Source organism: Neovison vison, chromosome 1, assembly GCF_020171115.1.
Source record: "Neovison vison isolate M4711 chromosome 1, ASM_NN_V1, whole genome shotgun sequence".
NCBI lineage: Eukaryota > Metazoa > Chordata > Mammalia > Carnivora > Mustelidae > Neogale > Neogale vison.
In genome coordinates, this window is record NC_058091.1 from 148,893,755 (window position 1) to 148,918,879 (window position 25,125).

The 25,125-nt window shown below is 43.4% G+C and overlaps 1 protein-coding gene across 2 annotated transcripts; it reads left to right on the plus strand.

Annotated features, from left to right (window-relative positions):
• Positions 1–359: 359 nt before the first annotated feature.
• LOC122914518 (zinc finger protein 239-like) lies at positions 360–17,005 on the plus strand. Of its 2 annotated transcripts, none has more exons than XM_044261144.1 (4): positions 360–542; positions 8,523–9,539; positions 11,004–11,098; positions 16,453–17,005. In XM_044261144.1, the coding sequence occupies exon 2, from the start codon at positions 8,581–8,583 to the stop codon at positions 9,388–9,390; it is 810 nt and encodes a 269-aa protein (XP_044117079.1). In that variant the 5' UTR covers positions 360–542; positions 8,523–8,580; the 3' UTR covers positions 9,391–9,539; positions 11,004–11,098; positions 16,453–17,005. The 2 variants fall into 2 exon arrangements, with proteins under 2 accessions (XP_044117079.1, XP_044117070.1); XM_044261135.1 differs by lacking the exon at positions 16,453–17,005 and adding an exon at positions 13,388–13,509.
• Positions 17,006–25,125: the final 8,120 nt, after the last annotated feature.

Consider the following 25,125-nt stretch of genomic DNA (forward strand, 5'->3'; position numbering starts at 1 on the left):
GGCAGACAGAGAGGCAGGCAGAGGCAGAGGGAGAAGCAGGCTCCCTGCCGAGCAAGGAGCCCGATGTGGGACTCGATCCCAGGACGCTGGGATCATGACCTGAGCCGAAGGCAGCTGCTTAACCAACTGAGCCACCCAGGTTTGAGCATGTAGGTCTAAACCCGTGATTGTGGCCAAATCACTTAATCTCTCTGTGCCTCCATTTGCTCAAATGTAAATGAGGATGATAAAAGCACCTGCCTAGAATTGTTATCAAGATTATAGGGACAGAAGTAGTATCTAGATATTGGTTGTCATTATTTTTCTCCGTAACTCCCTGGGATGAGCCTGCTCTCTTGATTCATTTGTTTATACTATGATTCATTCAAATTTCATGTGTTTAATTTTTTTCCAGGTCCCAGGTCTTGCACACACTTAAGAAGTAATGTTGCAAGAAATACCAGCTCTAGGAGCAAAGGAAGAATCACTGTCTCTTGAGCTCCTACCCAAGAATACGCCATTGAAATATCAACCATAGGGACCCTTTACCCCACAGGAGAGTTGTAAGTGTTAAAAGTTTGACATTCTGTGGTCTTCTGAAGTCTCTGGAAGTGAGGGACCTGGGGAGATTTTTTTTTTAACTTATTTAACAAGATCAGGATAAGTGTATTGTTATGAATTCTCAGCAGAATCTGATTCAAAGTAAGGGTGGAACAAGAAGTAGGGCACCCAGCTCACAGCTGCCATTTCCACAGTATGTTATTGTTCAAGAGTTCCATGTTTGCTGCCTGTTGTCTGAGCCATAAGTTGTATATATATATATGTATATATATATATACATTTTTTACTTATTTTTCTTTGAGTCTGCTTAAGGTGGTTTTGTTTCTTTTACCTTGCAGAAATTTTGGTTCTCTGTATGGAAGAGATATATACCAGGTGCCCCATTTTCCTATGGTGCTTTTTATAGTTTACATTTGTAACACAACTTCAATTTATTTGGAATATTTACCTGTGTATAGACCAAGGAAGGAATCCAGTTTAACATTTTTCCAGTTGACTACATTGTTCTTGCCATACATTTATTGAGGATTCTATTCATGTTTTTCTTACTGATTTAGTACCTTTGTTCAGTGCTAAATTTCTGCCTCTGATTCCATCTATTTCTGGACTTTCTATTCTGTGCCATTTGTCTTACTCGCCAGTATGACACTCTCCCACTGAGGCTTTATAATCTGTTTAAGATAATTTAGAACAAATGTTCCTTCATTGCCCCATTTTTTTTTTAAGATTTTATTTATTTACTTGACAGACAGAGATCACAAGTCGGCAGAGAGGCAGGCAGAGAGAGAGGAGGAAGCAGGCTCCCCACAGAGCAAAGATCCGGATGTGGGGCTCAATTCCAGGACCCTGGGATCCTGACATGAGGCGAAGGCAGAGGCTTTAACCCACTGAGCCACCCAGGTGCCCCCATTGCCCTCCTTTTTCACAGTTTCTCCAGGGAGTCTTGCTTGTCTACTTATCTATGTGAACATTAAAATCTACTTCTAAAAAAGTTGGTATTTTTATCGGAATAGTGTTTATAAATTAAGAAGTGGTTTCTGAGTGCTAAGTGGAAGGATTTGGGACTGCAGTGGATATGGGTTCAAATTTCATCTCTGCTGTTTGATTAGTTGTCCAACCTCGAAAAATCTGTCTACTTCTAAGTTTTCTTATATATGAGAGAAAGACTGTAACGTCATCTTTGCGGAATTAAAGGAGATAAGAGGTGTGTACTAGGGAGCTGTTACTTAGAGGAACATGATACAACAGTGTCAGTGAGAGATGGTTCAGCTCCTAAGCCACGAAGGGTAGTGTCCACGTGACAACAAACCTGTGTCAGACTTGTGTGGAAACCTCCATACCCCACTGCACAACAGGAGCAAGGCAGCCAGATACTTTAAAAAATACACATTTGGGGGCACCTGGGTGGCTCAGTTGTTGAGTGTCTGCCTTCAGCTCAGGTCATGATCCCAGGGTCCGGGGATGGAGCCCCAAATTGGACTCCCTGCTCAGTAGGGAGTCTGCTTCTCCCTCTCCCGCTCCCCCTGCTTGTGTTCCCTCTCTCTCTGTGTCTCTCTCTGTCAAATAAATAAATAAAATCTTTTTAAAAAATACATGTTTATAAAGAAACATTCAAAGTCACAACAAACTAATAAAATTGCTTACTTCTTGGGTGGTAAACTGAGGAGGATCGTGGTGGAAACAAGACTTTCTAATTGTCTTTTTAGAGCATCTTGACTTTTCAACAGGTATATTAGCCTATTCAAAAACACTCATTTTTAAAATTTTTATCTTTTTTAATTCCAGCTAGTTAACCTACAGTATTATACTCGTTTCAGGTGTATAAGAGTGAATCCTCGATTCTGTACACCCTCAGGTGCTCATCATGGCAAATGCACTCTTTGATCCCCATCAGCTGTTTAACCCATCTCCCCACCCCCTCCTCCGGTAGCCATCATTGTGTTCTCTGTAATAAAGAGTCTGTTTCTTGATTTGTCTCTTTCTCTTATCTTCCCTTTGTTTTATACTTCTTAACTTCCACATATGAGTAAAATCATACGGTATTTGTCTTTCTCTCCACTTAGAATAGTACACTCTCTAGTTCCATCCATGAAGTTGCAATTGGCGAGACTTTGTTCATCTTCTGGCTGAGTAATATTCCATTGTGTATATATACACACCATTTCTTCTTTTCCCATTCATCAGTCAGTGGCTGTTTGGGCTCCATACTCTGGCTGTTGGAGGCGATGCTGCTGTAAACATTGGGGTGCCTGTATCTCTTTGACTCAGTGGTTTTGTATTCTCCAGGTAAATACCCAGCAGTGCGATTGCTGGGTCGTAGGGGAGCTCTGTTTACTACTTTGTGAGGAACCTCCATACTGTTTTCCAGAGTGGCTGCACCAGCTTGCATTCCCACCAGCAGTGTAGGAGGGTTCCCCTTTCTCTGTATCCTCATTAACCTTTGTTGTTTCCTGACTTGTTAGTTTTAGCCGTTCTGACTGGTATGAGGTGGGATCTCATTGTGGTTTTGATTTGCATTTCCCTGATGATGAGTGATGTTGAGCATCTTTTTTTTTTTCTTTTTTAAGATTTATTTGTTTATTTTAGAACGAGAGCACAAGGAGGAGGGGCAGCAGGAGAGAAAATCTCAAGCGAAATCCACACTGAGCCAGGAGCCCAATCCAGGGCTCAATATTATGACACTGAGATCAGGACCTGAATCAAAACCAAGAGTCAGACCCTTAACTGGCTGCGCCACCCCAGAGCCCTTGAGCATCTTTTCATGTGTTTGTTGGCCACATATGTATCTTTTTTTTCAGTTCTAATTTTTTTTTTTTTAAGATTTTATGTATTCAAGGGAGAGAGCAGGAACTGGGCAGGGGAGGCAAAGGGAAAGGGAGAAGGAGACTTCCCACTGAGCAGGGGGCCCGATGCAGGGCTTAACCCCAGGACCCTGAGATCATGACCTGAGCCAAAGGCAGATGCTTAACCCACTGAGCCACCGAGGCACCCCAAGGCCACATGCATATCTTTGGACAAATGTCTGTTCATGTCTTCTGTCCATTTTTTAAATTGGATTATTTTGTTGCTGTTGTGTAAGTTCTCTAAAGATTGTGGTTACTAGCTGTTTATCTGATATGGCATTTGCAAATATATTCTCCCATTCCATAGCTTGCCTTTTAGCTTTGTAGATTGCTTCCTTTGCTGTGCAGAAGCTTTTTGTTTGGATGTAGTCCCAATAGTTCATTTTTGCTTTTGTTTCCCTTGCCTCAGGAGACATATCTAGTAAGAAGTTATTACCGCCAATGTCAAAGAAGTTACTGCTTTTGTTCTCCTGTAGGCTTTTGACGGTTTTCTATCTCACATTTAGGGCTTTCGTCCATTTTGAATTTATGTTTGTGTAAGGAAGTGGTCCAGTTTCATTCTTTTGCATGTGGCTATCCAATTTTCCCAACATCATTTGTTGAAGAGATTGTCTTTTTCCCACTGGATATTCTTTTTTTTTTTTTTCCAATTTATTTATTTTCAGAAAAACAGTATTCATTATTTTTTCACCACACCCAGTGCTCCATGCAAGCTGTGCCCTCTATAATACCCACCACCTGGTACCCCAACCTCCCACCCCCCCACCACTTCAAACCCCTCAGATTGTTTTTCAGAGTCCATAGTCTCTCATGGTTCACCTCCCCTTCCAATTTACCCAAAAGCACATACCCTCCCCAATGTCCATAACCCTACCCCCCTTCTCCCAACCCTCCTCCCCCTAGCAACCCACAGTTTGTTTCGTGAGATTAAGAGTCACTTATGGTTTGTCTCCCTCCCTATCCCATCTTGTTTCATGGATTCTTCTCCTACCCACTTAAGCCCCCATGTTGCATCACCACTTCCTCATATCAGGGAGATCATATTATCAACAGGTATATTAGCCTATTCAAAAACACTCATTTTTAAAATTTTTATCTTTTTTAATTCCAGCTAGTTAACCTACAGTATTATACTCCATTTTAGAACGATTGACTTATTTCGCTAAGCATGATATGCTCTAGTTCCATCCATGTTGTCGCAAATGGCAAGATTTCGTTTCTTTTGATGGCTGCATAGTATTCCATTGTGTATATATACCACATCTTCTTGATCCATTCATCTGTTGATGGACATCTAGGTTCTTTCCATAGTTTGGCTATTGTGGACATTGCTGCTATAAACATTCGGGTGCACGTGCCCCTTTGGATCACTACATTTGTATCTTTAGGGTAAATACCCAGTAGTGCAATTGCTGGGTCATAGGGAAGTTCTATTTTCAACATTTTGAGGAACCTCCTTGCTGTTTTCCAGAGTGGTTGCACCAGCTTGCATTCCCACCAACAGTGTAGGAGGGTTCCCCTTTCTCCGCATCCTCGCCAGCATCTGTCATTTCCTGACTTGTTGATTTTAGCCATCCTGACTGGTGTGAGGTGATATCTCATTGTGGTTTTGATTTGTATTTCCCTGATGCCGAGTGATATGGAGCACTTTTTCATGTGTCTGTTGGCCATCTGGATGTCTTCTTTGCAGAAACGTCTGTTCATGTCCTCTGCCCATTTCTTGATTGGATTATTTGTTCTTTGGGTGTTGAGTTTATTAAGTTCTTTATAGATTTTGGACACTAGTCCTTTATCTGATATGTCGTTTGCAAATATCTTCTCCCATTCTGTCAGTTGTCTTTTGATTTTGTTAACTGTTTCCTTTGCTGTGCAAAAGCTTTTGATCTTGATGAAATCCCAATAGTTCATTTTTGCCTTTGCTTCCCTTGCCTTTGGCGATGTTCCTAGGAAGATGTTGTTGCGGCTAAGGTCGAAGAGGTTGCTGCCTGTGTTCTCCTCAAGGATTTTGATGGATTCCTTTCTCACATAGAGGTCCTTAATCCATTTTATGTCTATTTTTGTGTGTCCCACTGGATATTCTTTCCAGCTGTGTCAAAGATTAGTTGTCCATATAGGTATGGGTCCATTTCTGGGTTTTCTGTTCTGTTTCATTGACTGTGTGTCTATTTTCTTGATGACTACAGCTCTGTGATATAACTTGAAGCCTGGAATTGTGACGCCTCCCGCTTTGCTTTTCTTTTCAAGATTGCTTTTAATGTTGGGGGTCTTTTGTGCTCCCATACAAACTTAAGAATAGTTTGTTCTATTTCTGTGGAAATGCTGTTGGTTTTTTGATAGGGATTGCATTAAATGTGTAGATTGGGGGCACCTGGGTGGCTCAGTGGGTTAAGCCTCTGTCTGCGGCTCAGGTCATGATCCCAGGGTTCTGGGATCGAGCCCCATATCGGGCTCTCTGCTCAGCAGGGAGCCTGCTTCCCCCCCATCCCACCCCCCTGCCTGTCTCTCTGCCTACTTGTGAGCTCTCTCTGTCAAATAAATAGATACTTTAAAAAAAAAAGTGTAGATTGCTTTGGGCAGTATAGACGTGTTGTTGGTTTTTTTTTTAAGATTTTATTTATTTGACAGAAAGAGCCAGAGAACACAAGCTGGGGGTGAGGTGGCAGGGCAGGTAGGTAATGGCAGAGGGAGAGGGAGACGCAGGCTGCCCTCCAAACAGGGAGCCCGATGTGGGGCTCAGTTCCAGGCCCCTGGTATCATGACCTGAGCCAGAGGCAGATGCTTAACCGACTGAGCTACCCAGGCACCCCTGTAGTCTAGACATTTTACAATATTTGTTCTTCTAATCCGTGGACAGGGAATATCTTTCCATTTCTTTGTGTTGCATAGACAATTTTTTTGAAAGATTTTATTTATTTATTTGACAGAGAGAAAGAGAGAGGGAGTCAGCAAGCACAAACAGGAGGAGCTGCAGGCAGGGCAGAAGCAGTTTCCCTGTAGAGCAAGGAGCCTGATAGGGGGCTGAATCCCAGGACTCCGGGATCGTGACCTGAGCCAAAGGCAGATACTAGTGACCAGACCCAGGTGCCCCATAGACAAATATTTTTTAAATTTAATTTAATTTTTTTCGTTGTTCCAAGATTCATTGTTTATGTACCACACCCAGTGCTCCATGCAATCCGTGCCGTCCGGCTCACCCATCCCCCACTCCCCTCCCCTCCAAAACGCTCAGTTTGTTTCTCAGAGTCCACAGTCTCTCATGGTTCATTTCCATTCTGATTTCCCCTAGTTCACTTATCCTTTCCTTCTCCTAATGTCCTCCATGTTATTCCTTATGCATAGACAAATTTTCTTAAGTTTATTTTTATTTTTTTAAAGATTTTACTTATTTGAGAGAGATAGAAAGAGAGAGCACAAGCAGGGGGCAGAGGGAGAAGCAGACTCCCCGCTGGGCAGGGACCTGATGCTTGACTCAATCCTGGGACCCTGGGATCATGACCCGACCCAAAGGCAGATGCTTAACCCACTTAGCCACTCAGGTGCCCCTTAAGGTTATTTATTTATTTTAAGTAATCTCTACACTCAACATGACCCCAAGATCAAGTCTCATGCTCTTGTGACTGAGCCAGCCAGGCTCCCGGCATAGACAGATTTTTAAAGATTTTTATTTATTTATTTGACACAGAGAAATCACAAGTAGATGGAGAGGCAGGCAGAGAGAGAAGGGGCGCCTGGGTGGCTCAGTGAGTTAAGCCGCTGCCTTCGGCTCGGGTCATGATCTCGGGGTCCTGGGATAGACAGATTTTTAAATAAAATTTTCAGAATAGTTTCTGGACACTCTAGACATTTTAGACTTACAGAAAGATTGTGAAGATAGTACAGAGAGTTCCTATATACACCACACTCAGTTTCCCCTATTATTAATGCTTTACATTAATAATAGGGGAAATATTGAACCATTGTTGATTATTATTAAAATCCATACTTTATTCACATTTTAGTCATTTTTTACCTACTGTCCTTTTTCTGTTCCAGGATCCCATGTAGGATCTATATTATTTCTAATTGTCACATATCACATCTCCTCAGGCTCTTCTTGGGTGTGACAGTTTCTCAGACTTGACTTGTCTTTGAGGATCTTGACAGTTTTGAGGAGTCCACTTTTTTTGTAGAATGCCACTCATTTGGGATTTGACTGGTGTTTCTCATTATTTTACTGATATTACAGGTTTGGGAGAGGAAGACCCCAATGATGAAGTGCCATTCTCATCATATCAAGGGTATCTGCTGTCCACTTATTACTGTTGAGACGTAAAACAATTTGTAAAATGGAAAGGAGCAAAGAGGATATAGTATGTGTAATTTGAGTTTGCAGCAAAACTTCTACCAAGTTTGGAGACAGAATTGGGTTTGGTCCCAGGGAATAAGAGAATGGTGACAATCCACCAGGCTTCCGCACTTGGTCTGAGCTGTCAAGATGGAAAGGGCTGAAGGAGCCCCATTCTGGGGAGAGAGGAGGGGTCGGTTCTGTCACGATTCCATGGGAGACGGAGCGTCCCTGGTGCCAGGTGCTGTTCCAGCAGCAGCAGCTACAGCGATAGCGTAGCAAGAGGCAGAGCTGCTTTTACCCCGTGTTTTTCTTGCGGCCCAAATCACGTGGACTTCGTGAATGGTAAAAACACAGCTGTCAGTGATGTTACTGTCACGTTCCCAGACTTACTATCAGTTGAATTTCCGCTTCTTTTGCCTTCTCTATTTGCATACTTCTTCATCTGCTCTACTGTCCACAAATCTCTTCAATTCCTGTCCTGTGTCCCAATTTAGTTAAATATGATAGAAAGTCTCTGTAAGTAGGAACTATGTATTATTTTTATATTCACTTATATTCCAGATTCTGTGCTTTAGGTACCTTTATAAAGGATAGAATTTAAATAGACGTTTGAGTCAGATGTTCATTCTGTTAGTTTTGTGATATGTTACGACGTACAGATTAAATAAAATATCTGATCTGACTGGCATACAAGTGGTGTGTCCTGAGTTTATCAAACATGTTTGAGAGTTCTAGGTAAGTCTGTATCCTGTTTTACTGCTTTAGCAGCAGGGAATAAATACAATTTGAAAGTCTGTTTGCTATTATTTCAGGAATCAAGGCCAGTGGTATGAATAAGGTGGCGATTCTGAAGGGAAGATTTTTGTAAGGATGGACCCACACCAGCAGATCGCCAGCATATATAATAGGGATACATTATGGACTCCCGAGTATGAAAAAACTTCCCAGTGTACAAACCAGGTACAAAAGCATGAGGACAGGCCCACAGAAGGAAGACGACACACATGTAGTGAATGTGGAAAGAAGTTTGCTCAGAGCTCAGGCCTTGTTCGACATCAGAGAATCCACACTGGAGAGAAACCCTATGAGTGTGATCACTGCGGAAAAGCCTTCAGTGTGCGCTCAACCCTCACAGTGCATGAAAGAACCCACACCGGCGAGAAGCCCTATACTTGTAATGAGTGCAGGAAAGGCTTCAGCGTGAGGGCACACCTGATCATCCACCAGAGAATCCACAATGGGGAGAAACCCTATGAGTGTAATGAGTGCGGCAAAGCCTTTAGTGTGAGCTCAGACCTTATCAAGCATCAGAGAATACACTCTGGTGAAAAGCCCTATGAGTGTGTCGAGTGTGGGAAAGCCTTCAGCGTGAGCTCAGCCCTCATCAAACATCAGAGAATCCACACAGGAGAGAAGCCGTATGAGTGTAAGGAGTGTGGGAAGGCCTTCTACGTGAACTCCGCCCTTATCAATCATCAGAGGATTCACTCTGGAGAAAAGCCCTATGAGTGTGGAGAATGCAGGAAAGCCTTCAGCCAAATCTCCACCCTCATCCATCACCAGAGAATCCACACTGGAGAGAAGCCGTATGAGTGTGAGGAGTGTGGGAAAGCCTTCCGTGGGAGTTCTAATCTTACTAAACACCAGAAAATACATGCCAAAGGAAAGTGTCCGCAGTGATTTATATGGTGAAGATATTCCAAAGGCCTTTTTTTTTTTTTTTTAATCAGAAGTTAACACCAAAAGAAGGGTATGGTAAAAACTTAATTGATACTTGGTCCCTCAGAATATCGAAGAAGTGAGAAGTCAGTGGAAATAACTCCAGAATGGTAACTAAAGTTCTAAAATCACATCTACTTCTGAGATTGCCACTTTGCAACTCATAAAGTAAAGCCATTTAAACATATACCATAATGTAGTTTACTTTGGCTTAGTAAGAGCAGACATCAGTAATTCAACCACTGTCTTTGTTTTTCTCATGTACAAGCCTTTGTTATTGTTGCTACTAGTATCATGGGTAAAACTGATTAAGTTTTGAAATTGGAAGTTGTGTTGATTGGTGAGACAGGAACCCTATATTCTCATTGTCTCTGGAAATACTAACCAATTGATTTTCCTTCCTTTGCCTTGGATGTATCTCTGTTCTCAGGAGTAATTAGATAGGTGTGTCAGTAACTTCCTCGGCAGAAGTTAAGACTGCCTCTTTTCAGGTAGGAATCCAGTCGATAATTCTTCAGGGTCGTTCTTTCTTCACCAACGAAGTCCCAGGCCTTTCGACTTACTGATCCGATAAGCCCCCTAAACTTGACAGAGCTTCCTGAACCAAAACAAACAAAACAAAAAGGCTCTAGAAGCATCAGGTGCTCCAAACCCTTATATTTGGTATTTCTCAGAGTGCAGTATGGCATCTGCAGATTCAGGAGGTGTGAGGATGGACAGACTCGGGAACTGTTGTTGAGCCAAGTTGGCATTGGTTGTAGGATGACTTTCAAGGGTCTGTTTGAGTGACTCCTTGAAGCTTGATGCCTGCTAACAACGCGGAGTATGGTGGACTCGAGAAGTGGTAGGAAGTGATTTCTAACTCCTGGGTAACGGGCCTGAAATTCTTTTGATCCTTGAAGCTAAATCACGTGCGGTTGAAGATGAACACCAAATTAATAGAAATTGCAGGTTGCTTTGGTCCACAGTGTAGACAGGCAGAAGGAAACATTCTCTGGGAAGGTGAAATGGTGTTCACTCCTCAGAGTAGGATGACTGTGCTGTACAGGAATGCGCAGTTTCCAGAATTTCTCATCGGCCCTTCTGGCCAGTCAGCCCATAGACACTCTGGGTTCCATGAAGCTTTGTACAGCTTGTGCCGCCAAGCACTGAAGTCCGAGATGCATATGGAAAAGCATGTCACGGAGTCTCCGATACTGAGGTAGTGCTTACCCCTCTGCTCAGGTAGCTGTAGGCATGGACACGGGGGCTGAACACAGAGAAGGTCATGGTTATGGTGCTCAAACTGAGGAGACAGGACCTCACCTGGGGCATGGGACACACAAGAGGGAGTAAGGTACATACTTAGAGGCAGAAATTGAGGGCCTCGGCAAAACCCTAGGAAATTGTCTTTGCTATGCTGGATTGAGAGTGTGAATTCCTCTGCCCTTCTTCTTGCTGCCTTTTGACAGTTGAAGGAGACTGGTTGCTCCTTCTGTGCTCTAGAGAGAGTTCCCTGCCACCCTATTTCTGTATTGTTATCCGTGTTTTTAGTGTTTACCTCTTTGGCCCCAGCTGTCTTGGTTTGTCCCTAGGATGGAGCTTTGCAGGCAGACTCTTCTGGGATCAGCACTGAAGAGATGCCATATCCCATCCCAAACCAGCACAGCTGAATCCCAAGCACTAAGTGGTGAGTATTCTGAAGACTTTGAAGGGGCAGACATTCTGGAGGGGGGAAAAAATTGTTTTACTGACGAGCATAGTGTTAGGAGATCAGGATTCATGTAACATGGTTACTTCTTATGAGCTCAAATTAAGGTATTAATGATCATCTCTTGTGGGCTGGGCCTTTTGCCAGGCACTAGGAATACAAAGATAAATGAAAAAAGCTCCCTACCCTCCTGGGGCTTAAAGTCTGATCGGGCACAGGGAGAAGAGAGCGGTTGAAAACAGCAATTGCAGTGATAAAGCCACTAGGTTTGTACAAAGGGCTTGGCACTGAAGATGTAACAGCCACTTGTGGAAGGGCTGGTAAGGTCTCAGAGAAGGAAGAAATGTTGGAGGAAGAGTTCTTCAGCCACAGGAAAAGGGACGAAGGAAGGTATACTGGGAATCACATGCTAAAAGGTATGTGTCTGGGGGTGCCTGGGTGGCTCAGTCCGTTGAGCATCTGCCTTCAGCTCAGGTCGTGATCCTGGGGCCCTGGGACCAAGTCCCCACTCGGTCTCCCTGATCAACAGGGAGCCTGCTTCTCCCTCTCCCTCTACTCCTCCCCCACTCATGTGCTCTCTCTCTCTCAAATAAATAAATATAATCTTTAAAAAAAAAAAAAAAGTATGTGTCTGGGGTAAATGAGGGAGGTTTTCCCTGGTTATAGAATACCATAGGGAAATAGTGACAGATCACACTGGAGACAGCTGGGGGCCAGACCATGAGATTCCTTGGTATGTATGCTTGAAAGTGTGAAACAGCCTCTCTGGGCTAGTGTTGAAATATAGTGAGAAGTGCATTTTACCTTGTAACTCTGCCATTGTTGAGAGAGAGCCCTCATTGGGCCTTTCGCACTCCTGCATGTCCTGCTCTACCCGGGCCACACTCTGACGCAGGCCACTTGTTTATGTTGTTTATGCCCCTGAAAGTCTTGGGAGATGAGGTCCCATCTCTTGGACACAGAATAGACAAGCTCACTGTGTGCCTGTTGGTTGTTTGGGGTTCTTTATGGAAAGTTCATGTATAGATTCCTGCACATGTTGTAGGAACTATTTACATTTTGTTATGAGTCCCTTTCACAGAAAATGCAAATACCCTATCCAACTCTATGGCTTGCCTTTCAGTTTTCTTAATAATCATGCCTTTGATGAGCATTAGTTTTTTAAATTAAGGATAGTCCCATTTACCTATCTTTTTCTTTGTGTCTTTTTGTTTGGTATGTCTTTTGAAGAATTCTTTCTCTGCCTTGAGTTCATGAGGTTAATCTATATTTACGCTTTTTTTTTAAGATTTTATTTTATTTATTTGACAGAGAGAGATCACAAGTAGGCAGAAAGTCAGGCAGAGAGAGGGGGAAGCAGGCTCCCCGCCAAGCAGAGAGCCAATGCGGGGCCCGATCCCAGGACCCCGAGATCATGACCCAAGCCGAAGGCAGAGGCTTAACCCACTAAGCTACCCAGTGCCCCTACTCTTTAAAAGTCTTACAGTTTGGGGGCACCTGGGTGGCTCAGCCAAATAAGCACCTGCCTTTGGCTCAGGTCATGATCTCAGGGTCCTGGGATGTAGTCCTGCATCAGGCTCCCTGGTCAGTGGGGAGTCTGCATCTTCCTCTGCCCCTCCCCCCAACTTGTGCTCTCTCTCTCTCGCTCTCTTCCCCTCAAATAAATAAAATCTTTTTTTAAAAAAAGTCATACAGGGCGCCAGGATGGCTCAGTGGGTTAAGCCTCTGCCTTCGGCTAAGGTCATGATCTCAGGGTCCTGGGTCCGAGGCCCACATCAGGCTCTCTGCTCAGCAGGGAGATGCTTTCCCCTCTTTCTCTGCCTGCCTCTCTGCCTGCTTGTGATCTCTCTCTCGGTGTCAAATAAATAAATATATATTTTTTAAAAAGTCATACAGTTTTGCCTTTCCATTTATATCTATAATCAATTTAAAATTGATTTTTAAAAATTTTAATCACATTGTATTTAACATACAGTGTTATATTTGTTCCAGGTATAAAGCATAGTGATTCAGCTGAAATTGATTTTATGTATGAATGAGGTAGTTAAATTTTATTCTTTTCCCATGTGAATATCCGGTTTATCTTGCATCACTTATAGGAAAGACTGTCTTTTCCCCATTGTTGTACAGTGCTCATTTGTCATCTATCAATAGTCTGTATATGCATAGATCTGTTTCTGGTTCTCTGTTATGTTCCATTGGTTTATTTGCCTTTCCTTGCATGAGTACCACTTTTTCCTAATTACTGTACCTTTACATTATGCTTAGGTATTCAGTGGAACCAATCATCTTACCTGAGGAGTCTGGCTCCATTTCTGTGTGTGATTTTTTTAGACCTCATTATAGGTGATTAGAAATGCTTTGCCCCTCTTAGAGGTAAGCCGCCGTCCCATGCTAGACTCGGAGGCACAGCTCGTGCATGCAGTCTGAGTTGCACGCAAGGATTCAAGACTGCCTGGACAGTGGTGCTTTTAGGCATCTCTTTCCTGCTAGCCCAGGCAGCTCCATCTGGAGGCCCGTCCCTGGGGCCTTGCCCAAGCAGCTCTGCCAAGACTCCCTTCTTGGCGTAGAAGGAACTTGAAGACACTTTCCCAGCTCTAACTCAGTACTCAGTACTTTTCCACTCCCAGCCTTTCCCCCTCTTCTTCCTCCTGGCCACCAGGTCCATAAAATGACTAGACCCTTTTGTTTAGTGCTCTCTTGGCAATCACACGGTCCCACACATGTGCTGATCCACCGAACCCTCACCTAGCACTGTTGGTGGGTAGACGGGAACACTGCAGCTTCCGGCACTTTCTCCTGTCGAACATCTTGCTGACGCCAGTGTATACGCGATGAAAGGCTTAGCTGTTACGTTCCTGTTTGCCTGTGTTCACGGACCGGGGCACACCCGGTGGCTGGCACGCTGAAGGGCTGTGAGATTGTACAAGTTGGCTTGGCCTACTTACGACCAACTAGATTTGTATTATGTAACCAACACCGCCTCCCTCCCCTGCCCTGCTCTGCTACTGCCCCAAATCTCGGTTACTTACAGTACGAAACTTACTCTCATTTATGTTATGCGTCAGCTGTGGGTCAGTGGCAGCTCCGCGATACATTCTCTCCACTTCAGGATCCAGGCTTGAGGAGAAAAAGAAAAGCCATAGTAGGGCCACACGACGGCTTCTACAGCATATACGCAGGAGGAGGGTATGTGGTTTCCACTTAGAGTTCATTAGCCAAAGCGGGTCAGATGCAGCCTTCTTAACTCTATGGTGGGGAGAAACTCCTTACAAAGATGGCAATGAGTAACTAAGAAAAAATTAATGTAATTTACCTGGAGATAGGATATCCACCATGATGGCCAATGTTTATGGAATGCTGTCTATGCCAGGGCTTTTTCTGAGTGCCTTATGGATATTTTTTCCTCAACAAAAAACAATGATATGAGATACATACTACTATACTCCCATTTTACAGCTGAAGAAAATGAGGAACAGAGACATTAAAAAACTTGGTCATTCAGCTAGGAAATGATCAAACCAAGAATTGAAACCAGAAATCTAACCTGACAATCTGTTCTCCTAACAGCTAACTGTAATGTGAGCTTTAATATGAAGTGGCCTCTAAGAGCCAGTGTAGTACACTGGTAAAATCTTTAAAGGTGAGATCCAGGAGCCCCATGAGATCCAGGAGCTCTTGGTTTCAACCTGTTTTTAGCCTCTAAGTAACTCTATTAGACAAGACTCGTAACACCTAGCTGGGCCTCAGTGTCTGCATCCTTAAAAATCAAGGAGACAGGCCAAATATTCTCTAATACTCCTTGCAGCTTTGAGACTTTTATAATCTCTCCAGAGAGAGAGTAAAATGCTTCGTAGATGTGATGGCCCCTTTAATCTGTTTTGCGTGTTATGTTCACAGGAGATCTTGAATAAATATGTCTCCTTCGCATTACCTTCCTCCTATTCTACTTCTCCTGCATTACACAAGTGATATACTCCTAGTAGTAGCTTCCATTTATTGAGACCTAGTCTGTGCCAGATGCTTTTTCAAGTTCCTTAGATTAATTATTTCATTTAAAAATACAGATGCCAGGGCGCCTGGGTGGCTCAGTGGGTTAAAGCCTCTGCCTTCGGCTCAGGTCATGATCCCAGGGTTCTAGGATCGAGCCCCACATCGGGCTCTCTGCTCAGCAGGGAGCCTGCTTCCTCCTCTCTCTCTCTCTCTGCCTGTTCTCCGCCTAGTTATAATCTCTGTCTATCAAATAAGTAAATAAAATCTTTAAAAAAAAATACAGATACCAGTTGGATGCCTGGGAGACTCAGTTGGTTAAGCAACGGCCTTTGGCTCAGATCATGATCCTGGAGTCCCGGGATCAAGTCCCACATCAGGCTCCCAGCTCCACAGGGAGTCTGCTTCTCCCTCTGATCTTCTCCCCTCTCATGCTCTCTCTCACTGTCTCTCTCTCTCTCAAATAAATAAATAAAATCTTTAAAAAAAAAATACAGATGCTGGGGTGCCTAGGTGGCTCAGTTGTTGGTTGTCTGCCTTCAGCTCAGATCATAATCCCAGGGTCCTGGGATCGAGCCCCACATTTGGCTCCCTGCTCAGCGGGAGGCCTGCTTCTCCCTCTCCCACTCCCCCTGTTTGTGTTCACTCTCTCGCTGTGTCTCTCTCTGTCAAGTAAGTAAATAAAATCTTTTTTAAAAAAATGCAGATGCTACAGAAAAGAAGAAAAGCTGAAGAAAGTGTTCTAAACATCCATTTTTGAGAGCTTTTAAAACATGGAAAAAGGGACTTCTAGCCTCCAGAACTGTGAGAGAAGAACTATCTTTTGTTGGAAGCCAAAAACAAACAAACAAACAAACAAAACCCGGGAAAAGGAGCTCCTGGTGCCTCAGAGGAACATGTGACCCTTGATCTTGGAGCCCCATCTTGGGTGTACAGATTACTTTTTTTTTTTTTCTAAAGATTTTATTTATTTATTTGACAGACAGAGATCACAAGTAGGCAGAGAGGCAGGCAGAGAGAGAGAGGAGGAAGCAGGCTCCCTGCTGAGCAAAGAGCCGATGCAGGGCTCTATCCCAGAACCCTGGGATCATGACCTGAGCTGAAGGCAGCGGCTTTAACCCACTGACTTTAAAAAATAAAACACACACAGGAAAATAACCCAAAGGAAAAAGAAGAAAATACTAAAGAGCAGAAATTAATGAAAAAGCAACTTAGAACTTCCACATCTAAAAAGCCATGTTTTAGATGATTTCTCTTTGTAGGCTACTCTCATTTGTTATGTTTGACTTCTTTCTGCCTCTAGAGGAAAAGTTGCTAATTTCATGATCAACCTGTTCTTTCAGATGGTGACTCCTGGCTGTAAACAAGGTTCCATTTCAAAGCAGAGTTTTGCAGAAGTTCATCATCAAGTGAGGGAGGAGCCTCTTTGAAAAATCATAGGTTATATTGCTTCAAGCCAAGCAGAGAATCTCTCTGAGAAAGAGACCTAAGGCACTTGGGAGAACTTGCCCTGAAGTTCACTTCTATCCCTGCTCTGGGAGTGGAAAATTCTCCCTTCACCTTGTGCACAGTTTCAACGTGTAATGAACTAATAAGAGAAGCAGCTGCTCAGTAAAATGAGTGATCTCAAATGTCTTTCCCTAATAGTATAAACCCTGGAACCCCAGCAGTCTGCATGCAAGCACCAGTGTATCCAGATCTGAGGAGACCCTACGAATCATCACAGTCTGGAAGGACCTTCAGTGTAAAGCCAAATCCCATTTCACTACATAACAGAGAAGCCATCCCGGAGAAGAATCCCAGCGGAGGAAAGAGTGTGGCAAAGACCTCAGGTACCAGACTGGTCTTGTCAGATACCAGAGATCTGTTGGGAATACCTTTAGTTTGTAAACGTTCCATGTGAGCTCAAGTCTCATTAAATATAAGTTCACTTTGGACAGGAGCGAGTAGGGAGGTCTTCATTTGGAAAGAGTGCTTGTTCCCACAAAATCCATAAATATAAAAATGTGGGAAGGCCTTCACTAAAAGCAGTCTTCTGTATTGGTAAATCCACACCAGAGCAAAATCCTGATGTACAACTGCTCTGGGGACACTTTAGCGTTAGCTCAGTTCTTAAAGTGTATCAAAGATGCCATACAGAGAAAAGTTCTGTGAGTGTAAGTGATACAGAAAAGCCTTCATAGTTCGGATCTTACCAAACACTGGTCTGCATTAGGGAGGAGCCTTATGTGTGGGACAGGTGTGGGAAAACCTTTCAATGAACTTGTCTCTTACCAGACATCAGAGACTACAAAACAAATACAAACGTCAATTATGAAATAATGTGGTAAAGACCCAGGATTTTTTTAAACATAAAACATCACCATTAAGAAAAAACCCAACTGAAAAAAAAAAAAAAGAAAAAGAAAAAACCCAACTGGGGCACCTGGCTGGCTCAGTTGGAAGAGCGTTTGACTCTTGACCTCAGGATTGTGAGTTCAAGTCCTACATTGGGTGTAGAGATCACTAAAAAAAAAAAAAAGAGAGAGAGAGAGAGAGAGAATTGACCCAATTGCATCAGTCACTTTAGCATTATTTTATGGAATTGAAGACAAGTGTTATTAGAGACTTTGTCAGGTCACTGCATGGGCAAAGTTGAACTGATAACATATCTACGGCAGATCTCCATGGGTATTTAACTCTTTTTGGCACAGTTAGCTTTCATTTTCTGTAGTAAAGGTAAAGAATGGGGAGAAGTCTTTATAACTATTCACAATTTTTGGTGATTGAATCATTTATTACATTTTTTAGTTTGGAATTCATGATACTAATTAAAATAGTTTTTCTACGAGTGATTTTGACATTGATTCCTCTGATGCAACAAGTATACCATTTCTACCATACTTACTCCCTTTTATTTTTATAGTGTTCATAGATCTGGGAAATGCTGCAAATACCTGTGGTTAGGTAAATCATTTTGCAGAATTTTCTGTACCTTTGGGAAGAGAAAAATAGAAATGTCGGTGGGGCATGTGAACTTGTGATTTGCTAAACGACCATATTTACCTTGTTTGCTTTTATGTGTCTGATATGTGGAATAGTGACTGATACAGAAGGCTTGGAACGGATTCTCATTGGAGGACTGCTTTAAGGCTTCTGTATGTGGGTTGTTATCAAGTCAGCCTGAAGAGGGAGCTCTAATAGTTTGTCCCAGGATGTGCCCCCTTCTCAGGCCTGGTCCACAAATAAGCTTGGGTACTCATTGTGGATTTGTTATGAACTCAGTTCATGGTGCATCATAATCATTGGTCTGTGTGTGGCCTTACTTTTGTTTTTATACATTTTACTTTTATCTCTACCCCCATCCCAATCTCTTGCAGGCACACTTACTTAAAAAACTGGCGTGTTCTATCTCATTTTACGCCATTCTGCTTTTTGAAATCACTTAATTATGAATCAATTAATTAATATATGCATGTCCAATCCTTTAACTGCTTAGTGCTTACTTAGTCATTTGTTCATTCTTTTAATGAAAGCTATTTAGGGTTTTAACCAACTTTTGCTCTGAACACCTTTGGGAGTGTTTTTCTGGGGAACACAGGAGCGAAATTGCTGGGCCACAGGTTCTGCACAGTGTAAATCTCACCAGCATGTAATGGTTCCTGTTCCTTATGAACTAAGGGACCTAGCTGGCATCTTTTTTTTTTTTTTTAATTTAAGATTTTATTTATTTGATAGAGAGACACAGCGAGAGAGGGAACACAAGGAGGGTGAGTCGGAGAGGGAGAAGCAGGCCTCCCACAGAGCAGGGAGCCTAATGTGGGACTCGATCTTAGGACCCTGGGATCATGATCTGAGCCAAAGGCAGGTGCTTAATGCCTGAGCCACTGAGGCGCCCCCCTATCTGGCATCTTAATCTGATTGTGATGTCACCTTTTCCACATGGGTTTTCAAGAGCTGCAGACTTCCAAACCAGGTAGGCACCTTCTTATCTGGTGACAGCTTAGGGTGAGAGCTCTAAGATAGGAGTAAAATGAAACTTCAACTTCAAAAATAAGGCTTGACTTATCAGGATCTGGTGGTGCAAAACTTGATTCTGCTGCTTAAAATGCAGTGTAATCATAAGAGCTACATACTAGACCATGCTGTGGGTAAAGGGGAAATAAAATCTTTTCTAAGAAGATCCCAGAAAGGGAGTGTAGCAGATGCAAAGGTGCTGACATTGGAGGAACAGCTCAGCCGATGAGAAAGAGCAGGAGGAGACAAGGGCAGAGATAAATGGAGACGCCTATGGCAATGAGCTTGTTGGCCAATTCAGAGGTGAAATGGAAAGCTTATTGCAAGATTTTGAGCAAAGATGCGGCATGATCTGTCTTAGGCTTTGAAAGGATTCTTCCAGCTGCCTTGTGAAGAGTATACAGGGACAAGAGTGGAAATTGGAACAGCTAGGAGCTATCAAGGTAATCTAGGCAGAAACTTACAGTGACTTGGACAAAGGTGATAAGCAGAGGTGATGAGAAGTGATGGGCCCTGGTTACACATTGAAGGCCACGCCAATGAGAAAACGAATGAAATCAAGGGAAAAGGAAAAGGCAAGAATGAGAAATGGCGTTGAATAGCTGGAAGAATGGAGTGGGCTTAGTGGTGAGTAATTAATTACCAATTAATTTTTGAACAAGTTAAACTTGGGGTATATATTAGTACCTCCCAGAAATCTTGATGTTTGAGAAAAGAAGAGGAACATTCTCGGCACAGTCTGCCTCTCAGCCTAGAGGATCCTTCAGCCACACCTGGCTGAGCCCCAGTTGAAGGCCTTTTATGATAGGCAGTTCCCCTCTCCCTCCACCCAGATACTCCTAAAGAGCAAGGACTTAAAACAGTCCCCACATTTTAGGAAAGATGTAGACTTAAATTGCTGAATGACATGCTGAAGTTGTCTGACTTAAACCTACAGCATGAGATAAACTACCAGCCTCTGAGGATTATGACAGATCAGTTCTAACCTCCAAGTCCATGGTTTCTTAGAAACAGTATCTGCGGTATATTCTCATCTTTTTGAAGAACATTTAATCAAATCAGTTATATGTAAATGTCCTCTTAAGTTAGAATGTTAAAATAGGAGTTGGAACAGAAATCACCTAATAACTATTCACCCTGCAAAAACATGCACCCAGAATTCTGCTTCCAATAATGGCAACAAAGTAATATAGACCTATTCTCCCACTGAGAAGTGGGAATGCTGGCCAAACACCAAAGAACTAATTCAAGAGTAAAATTATGGGCAAGAAGAAAATGTGTATTGAAGGAGATTATCTCTTCTTTGGTCATCTTTTGATTCTGGAAGGGGTACCTAAGAGGGTGAGTCGTAATTTTGATAGGTTCACAGACGGAAAAAAAAAGATGGATTCTGGAGACTGCCAAGGTACGGGTTAGTGCTGGTAAATGTGCTCACTCTTGTGTGCGGGACCCCAGATACTGCACTTAAATTATAACCTCACACGGGGCTGCTGCTCTGCTCTGCTCTGAATCTTAATCTGTACGGAGTGATTCCACAGTGCCAGTGGCCTCAGGTACCAGGAAATCCTCTCTGAAAGGACATGATACTCTCTTAGCTCTCAAATTATTTTTACAAGCAATTTTTAAAAACCGATTTAAAAACTAGGTAAATGAGAAAACAAATGACACAAAGAAAATCCAAGAGAAGCAATTGCTAGTAGAAACACATCTGGGGGCCACCTGGGTGGCTCAGTTGGTTAAGCATCTGCCTTCGGCTCAGGTCAGGATCCCAGGGTCCGGGACAGAGTCCTTCCTGCATTGGGCTCCCTACTCAGCAGGAAGCCTGCTTCTCCCTCTCCTGCTGCTCCTCCTGCATGTGATCTCTCTCTCTGTCAAATAAATAAAATTTTTAATATATATATATATATATATATAGAGAGAGAGAGAGAGAGAGAGAGATATGCCCAGATCTACCACAGATTTACTACAATGGGTCCTATTATATTTTTAAATTAGTTATTAAAAGTGCTATTATTATAGAACAATACTAGTAGTTTATATTTTTTTAAAAAATTATATTAATAGAGAAGAACATAAAATGAAAATAAAAGTTCCATTTCCATGAGTTAACCACTGTTAACACTCTATAATATATACTTTTTTTAAAAAGATTTTTATTTATTTGACAGAGATCACAAGTAGGCAGAGAGGCAGGCAGAGATGGGGGGGTGGGGGAAGCAGGCTCCCCGCCTAGCCGAGAGCCCGATGCGGGGCTCAATCCCAGGACCCTGAGAGCATGACCTGAGCTGAAGGCAGAGGCTTTTTTTTTTTTAAAGATTTTTATTTATTTATTTATTTGACAGACAGATCACAAGTAGGCAGAGAGAGAGGAGGAAGCAGGCTCCCAGCTGAGCAGAGAGCCCGATGCGGGACTCGATCCCAGGACCCTGAGAGCATGACCTGAGCCGAAGGCAGAGGCTTAACCCACTGAGCCACCCAGGCGCCTCTAATATATACTTCTAAAATCTATGTGTTTTCAAGCCCATGTCCCTCTTTTAGGTTATATGGTATTATGCTGTGTTGACTTTGTTTTCTTATTTTCTATATTCTTGACGCTCTGGTATTTGGGGCCTTGGTCCTGGTGACACTGCCCCTCCCAAGGCTAGATGAGTCCTAGAAACAGCAGAGAACCTCCCCCCTGCAAGCACCCCTTTCATATACAAACCAAACAATCCAGAGCCCATCCCCAGCCATCTCCCTAATCAAACTCTCACATACCAAGTCCCTATTTCTCCTGCTGTAAACCACCCTCCCCAGGGTCAGGTAGCGGACCATTAGAGAACATCCCTATAGCCCAGAACCTGCCAAAATTATTCAAACCATCCAATCCTAAACTTACCCGGCACACCTACCCTACTTTGCCCATTCCTTCTTGGGGGATGGGGGGACTCAAGTCTAGGAGTCAAGGCTCCTAGACCATGCTCTCCCCTCCCCATTCTCCCCTTCTGTCTCCTGACTGACCTGCATGCTTTCCTGCATGGCCTGCATGATGTGTCACAGCTGTTGCGAGGGGTCTGTGAGAGTAAAGCTTCTTTCTTCAGAATAGTGTGCTCCATGCCTCCCTGATTAACACAGATCCTGGGTAAATTTTATTTATTTATTTTTTTTTAAGTTTTTTTTTGTGTGTGTGTGTGTTTTTTGTTTTTTGTTTTGTTTTGTTTTGTCATAGAGAGAGAAGCAAGAGCAAGCACAGGCAGACAGAGTGGCAGGCAGAGGCAGAGGGAGAAGCAGGCTCCCTGCCAAGCAAGGAGCCCGATGTGGGACTCGATCCCAGGATGCTGGGATCATGACCTGAGCCGAAGGCAGCCGCTTAACCAACTGAGCCACCTAGGCGTCCCCCTGGGTAAATTTTAACACACACGTGCATTACTTTGTATTTTCCTTTTTTTTAACCTAATGAGAATATTCAAGACATTATTCATTCTTGCAACCAACATCCGCTGAGCATTGACTGTGTGTCCATCCCACGGTGAGCCCCGCAGCGACAGTGGTGAGCGAGGTGACCTGTCTCTGCTGTCCTGTCCTCACATTGTAGTTAAACCAGTGGATGCCACGGTCCTAGTTCCTTCGCTCAGTTGCAGTGGGTGTGTATGGCCTGGACACCACCTGAAGAAATATTACTGCTCTTATCCAAGAATACTTTATCTTTTAATGGGTCTTGAGTTTTGTGTTGCATACATACATCCTAACTTCCTAGTCTTCTCCTGATGTAGATTAAAGTAGTTGCGAGTATTTTTGTTAGAATAAATGATGCTTCCATGTGTGTCTCTATGTGAAAATCTTTGGCACTTATATGGAAATACTGGGAGAGAAAAGTGTGTATAGATGCAGTTGCAGATTGACAGCTGCTGACCGAAGAGCAGGAGATGCATCATCACACAGGCTGCGAGGCCACCATGATTACGACTGAGGGAAAGGGGAGGGGGACACGGGGTGACGGAGACAGGTGAATGGGGATTTGGACTTTTTAGTTTCATACCTTTTGTACTGTTGACATTTTTACCAGGAGCATCTGTTCCTTTGTAGTAAACAAAAAACGCAAGCTTGGGATTCCCCCAGATCTGTGCTCCAGGCCACATCTGACTGCTTATGTACCACGTGATCACAGGCCATGCATTTAAGTCTTTAGTTTCAGTTTCTATACTATGACCCCGCTCCTGATGTTGCCCTGTCACCAAAAGCTGGCTGAAGGGAACAACCAGTATATTCTCTCCCACACCCCCAGGGGTGGTTTCTCTGCTGCGTGGGATCCCAGTGTGAGCTGCCGTCAGCCGGGGCTTCCTGGACTGTGAGCCCCCAAATACTTCACCCCCTTGGCTCATACCGTAGCAGGAGACGGCCAGAAAACTGGGCTTAGCGAGACTCTGGGGCGGCTAGGCCTCAGGTTCTCGTTCGCTCCCCCGCCGTCTCTCAGGGGTTGCAGAGACGCACTTGCACCTCTGTAAAGCCTCTGTCCTTGAGCTGACACGGGTTTTCTTCCACCACATTCTGTTGAATGAGGTAGGTCAGAGGCCAGCCTAGATCCCCTACACAGGGGACGAATACTGGAAGGGACCTTTTGAAGATTCTCAGGAAATTCTCCTTTCTTTCCTGCCATTTTGAGTTTTTAGATCCTACTGAGGGCCCAGAAGGCTTTTATTTTTTTAATTATTTGTATTCTTTGTGACTCATGGGTGCAGTGAGTGTCAAAAACCATTAGGATGATGGTTCTTGATTATTTACCCTAATCTTCTATCAAAACCCTTATATGGGGCTCGTGGCATTTAAGTAATTGACTTGCTCTTCCAGCAGGAGGTGAAACCAGGACTATATGACTAGGGAATCAGCTCCAAAGCAGATTTCTGCAGAAATGAATCCATTGGGTGTTTTCCAGGATGCAAGGTGTGGAGAAACTTTTCAATATGAGGGTAAATCAGCACAGCAAAAGGTCAACCCCACAAGAGTAAAACAACACAAATATAAGGAGTATGGGATGACCTTTGGTCAGAGCTCAGGGTTTGTTCAACACTGGAGAATGCACACTGGGAAGAAACCTTATCAATGTAATCCACGTGGGAAAGCTGTGAGTTATAAATCAGCCCTTCTTTCACACTAGGAAATTCACAATGAAATACGCTATCGACGTAACAAATGTGAGAAAGCCTTCAGTCAAAACATAGGCCTGGTTTTTCATCAGAGAATTCATACTGGGAAGAGACCCTATGGGTATAAAGAGTGCGGTAAGTCCCTCAGCCAAAGCTCACACCCTATTGGACACATGAGGATCCACATTGGGGAGAAGCCCTCCAAGTGTAATGAGTGTGGGAGGGACTTCAGTCAGAGGTCAGGACTCATGGAATGTCAGAGAAGCCACACTGGGGAGAAGCATGGGAGGAATTTGAGAAGGCTTTCTGAGTGAGCCAGCCTTACTCAGCACCTGAGGATCCACACTGGGGAGAAGCCCCACCGGTGTGAGGAGTGTGGACCAACCTTCATTCAGAGGTCAAACCTTGTCATTGGAGAATCCACAGAGGGCAGAAGTCTGTGTGTGTATCCTAATTGTAACAGAGCCTTTAATCATAAATCAGGGCTCACGGAACACTTTAGAGACCTGTGAGGAATACAGACCCTATCACTCTGTAGTAAATTCAAGAAATCAGGAATGTGGTAAATCCATTCCATTCTTATTCTAGGCAGTCATATCGCAATAGAGAGTGATATATCATTGTGATATCATTGAAAGAAGTTGATAACATCACGGGTGCAGACTGCTGCATCGTGCTGGTGTCTGCTATGAATGCTTCTCTTTCTCCTGGCCTTCCAGGCTCCTCCTTTGCAGTCGGTGAGGGAGCCATTTTGTTGCAGTAAACTCAGATTGACCCTATGCAGTGAACTTAGATTGACCCTGCCCCTCCCAGAGGAACTTACTTGCAAAGCCTAGATACAAGGGCGGGTCAGGCCAGGTGAAGACATCCAATCAGTGGGGCGCGCATATATTTACT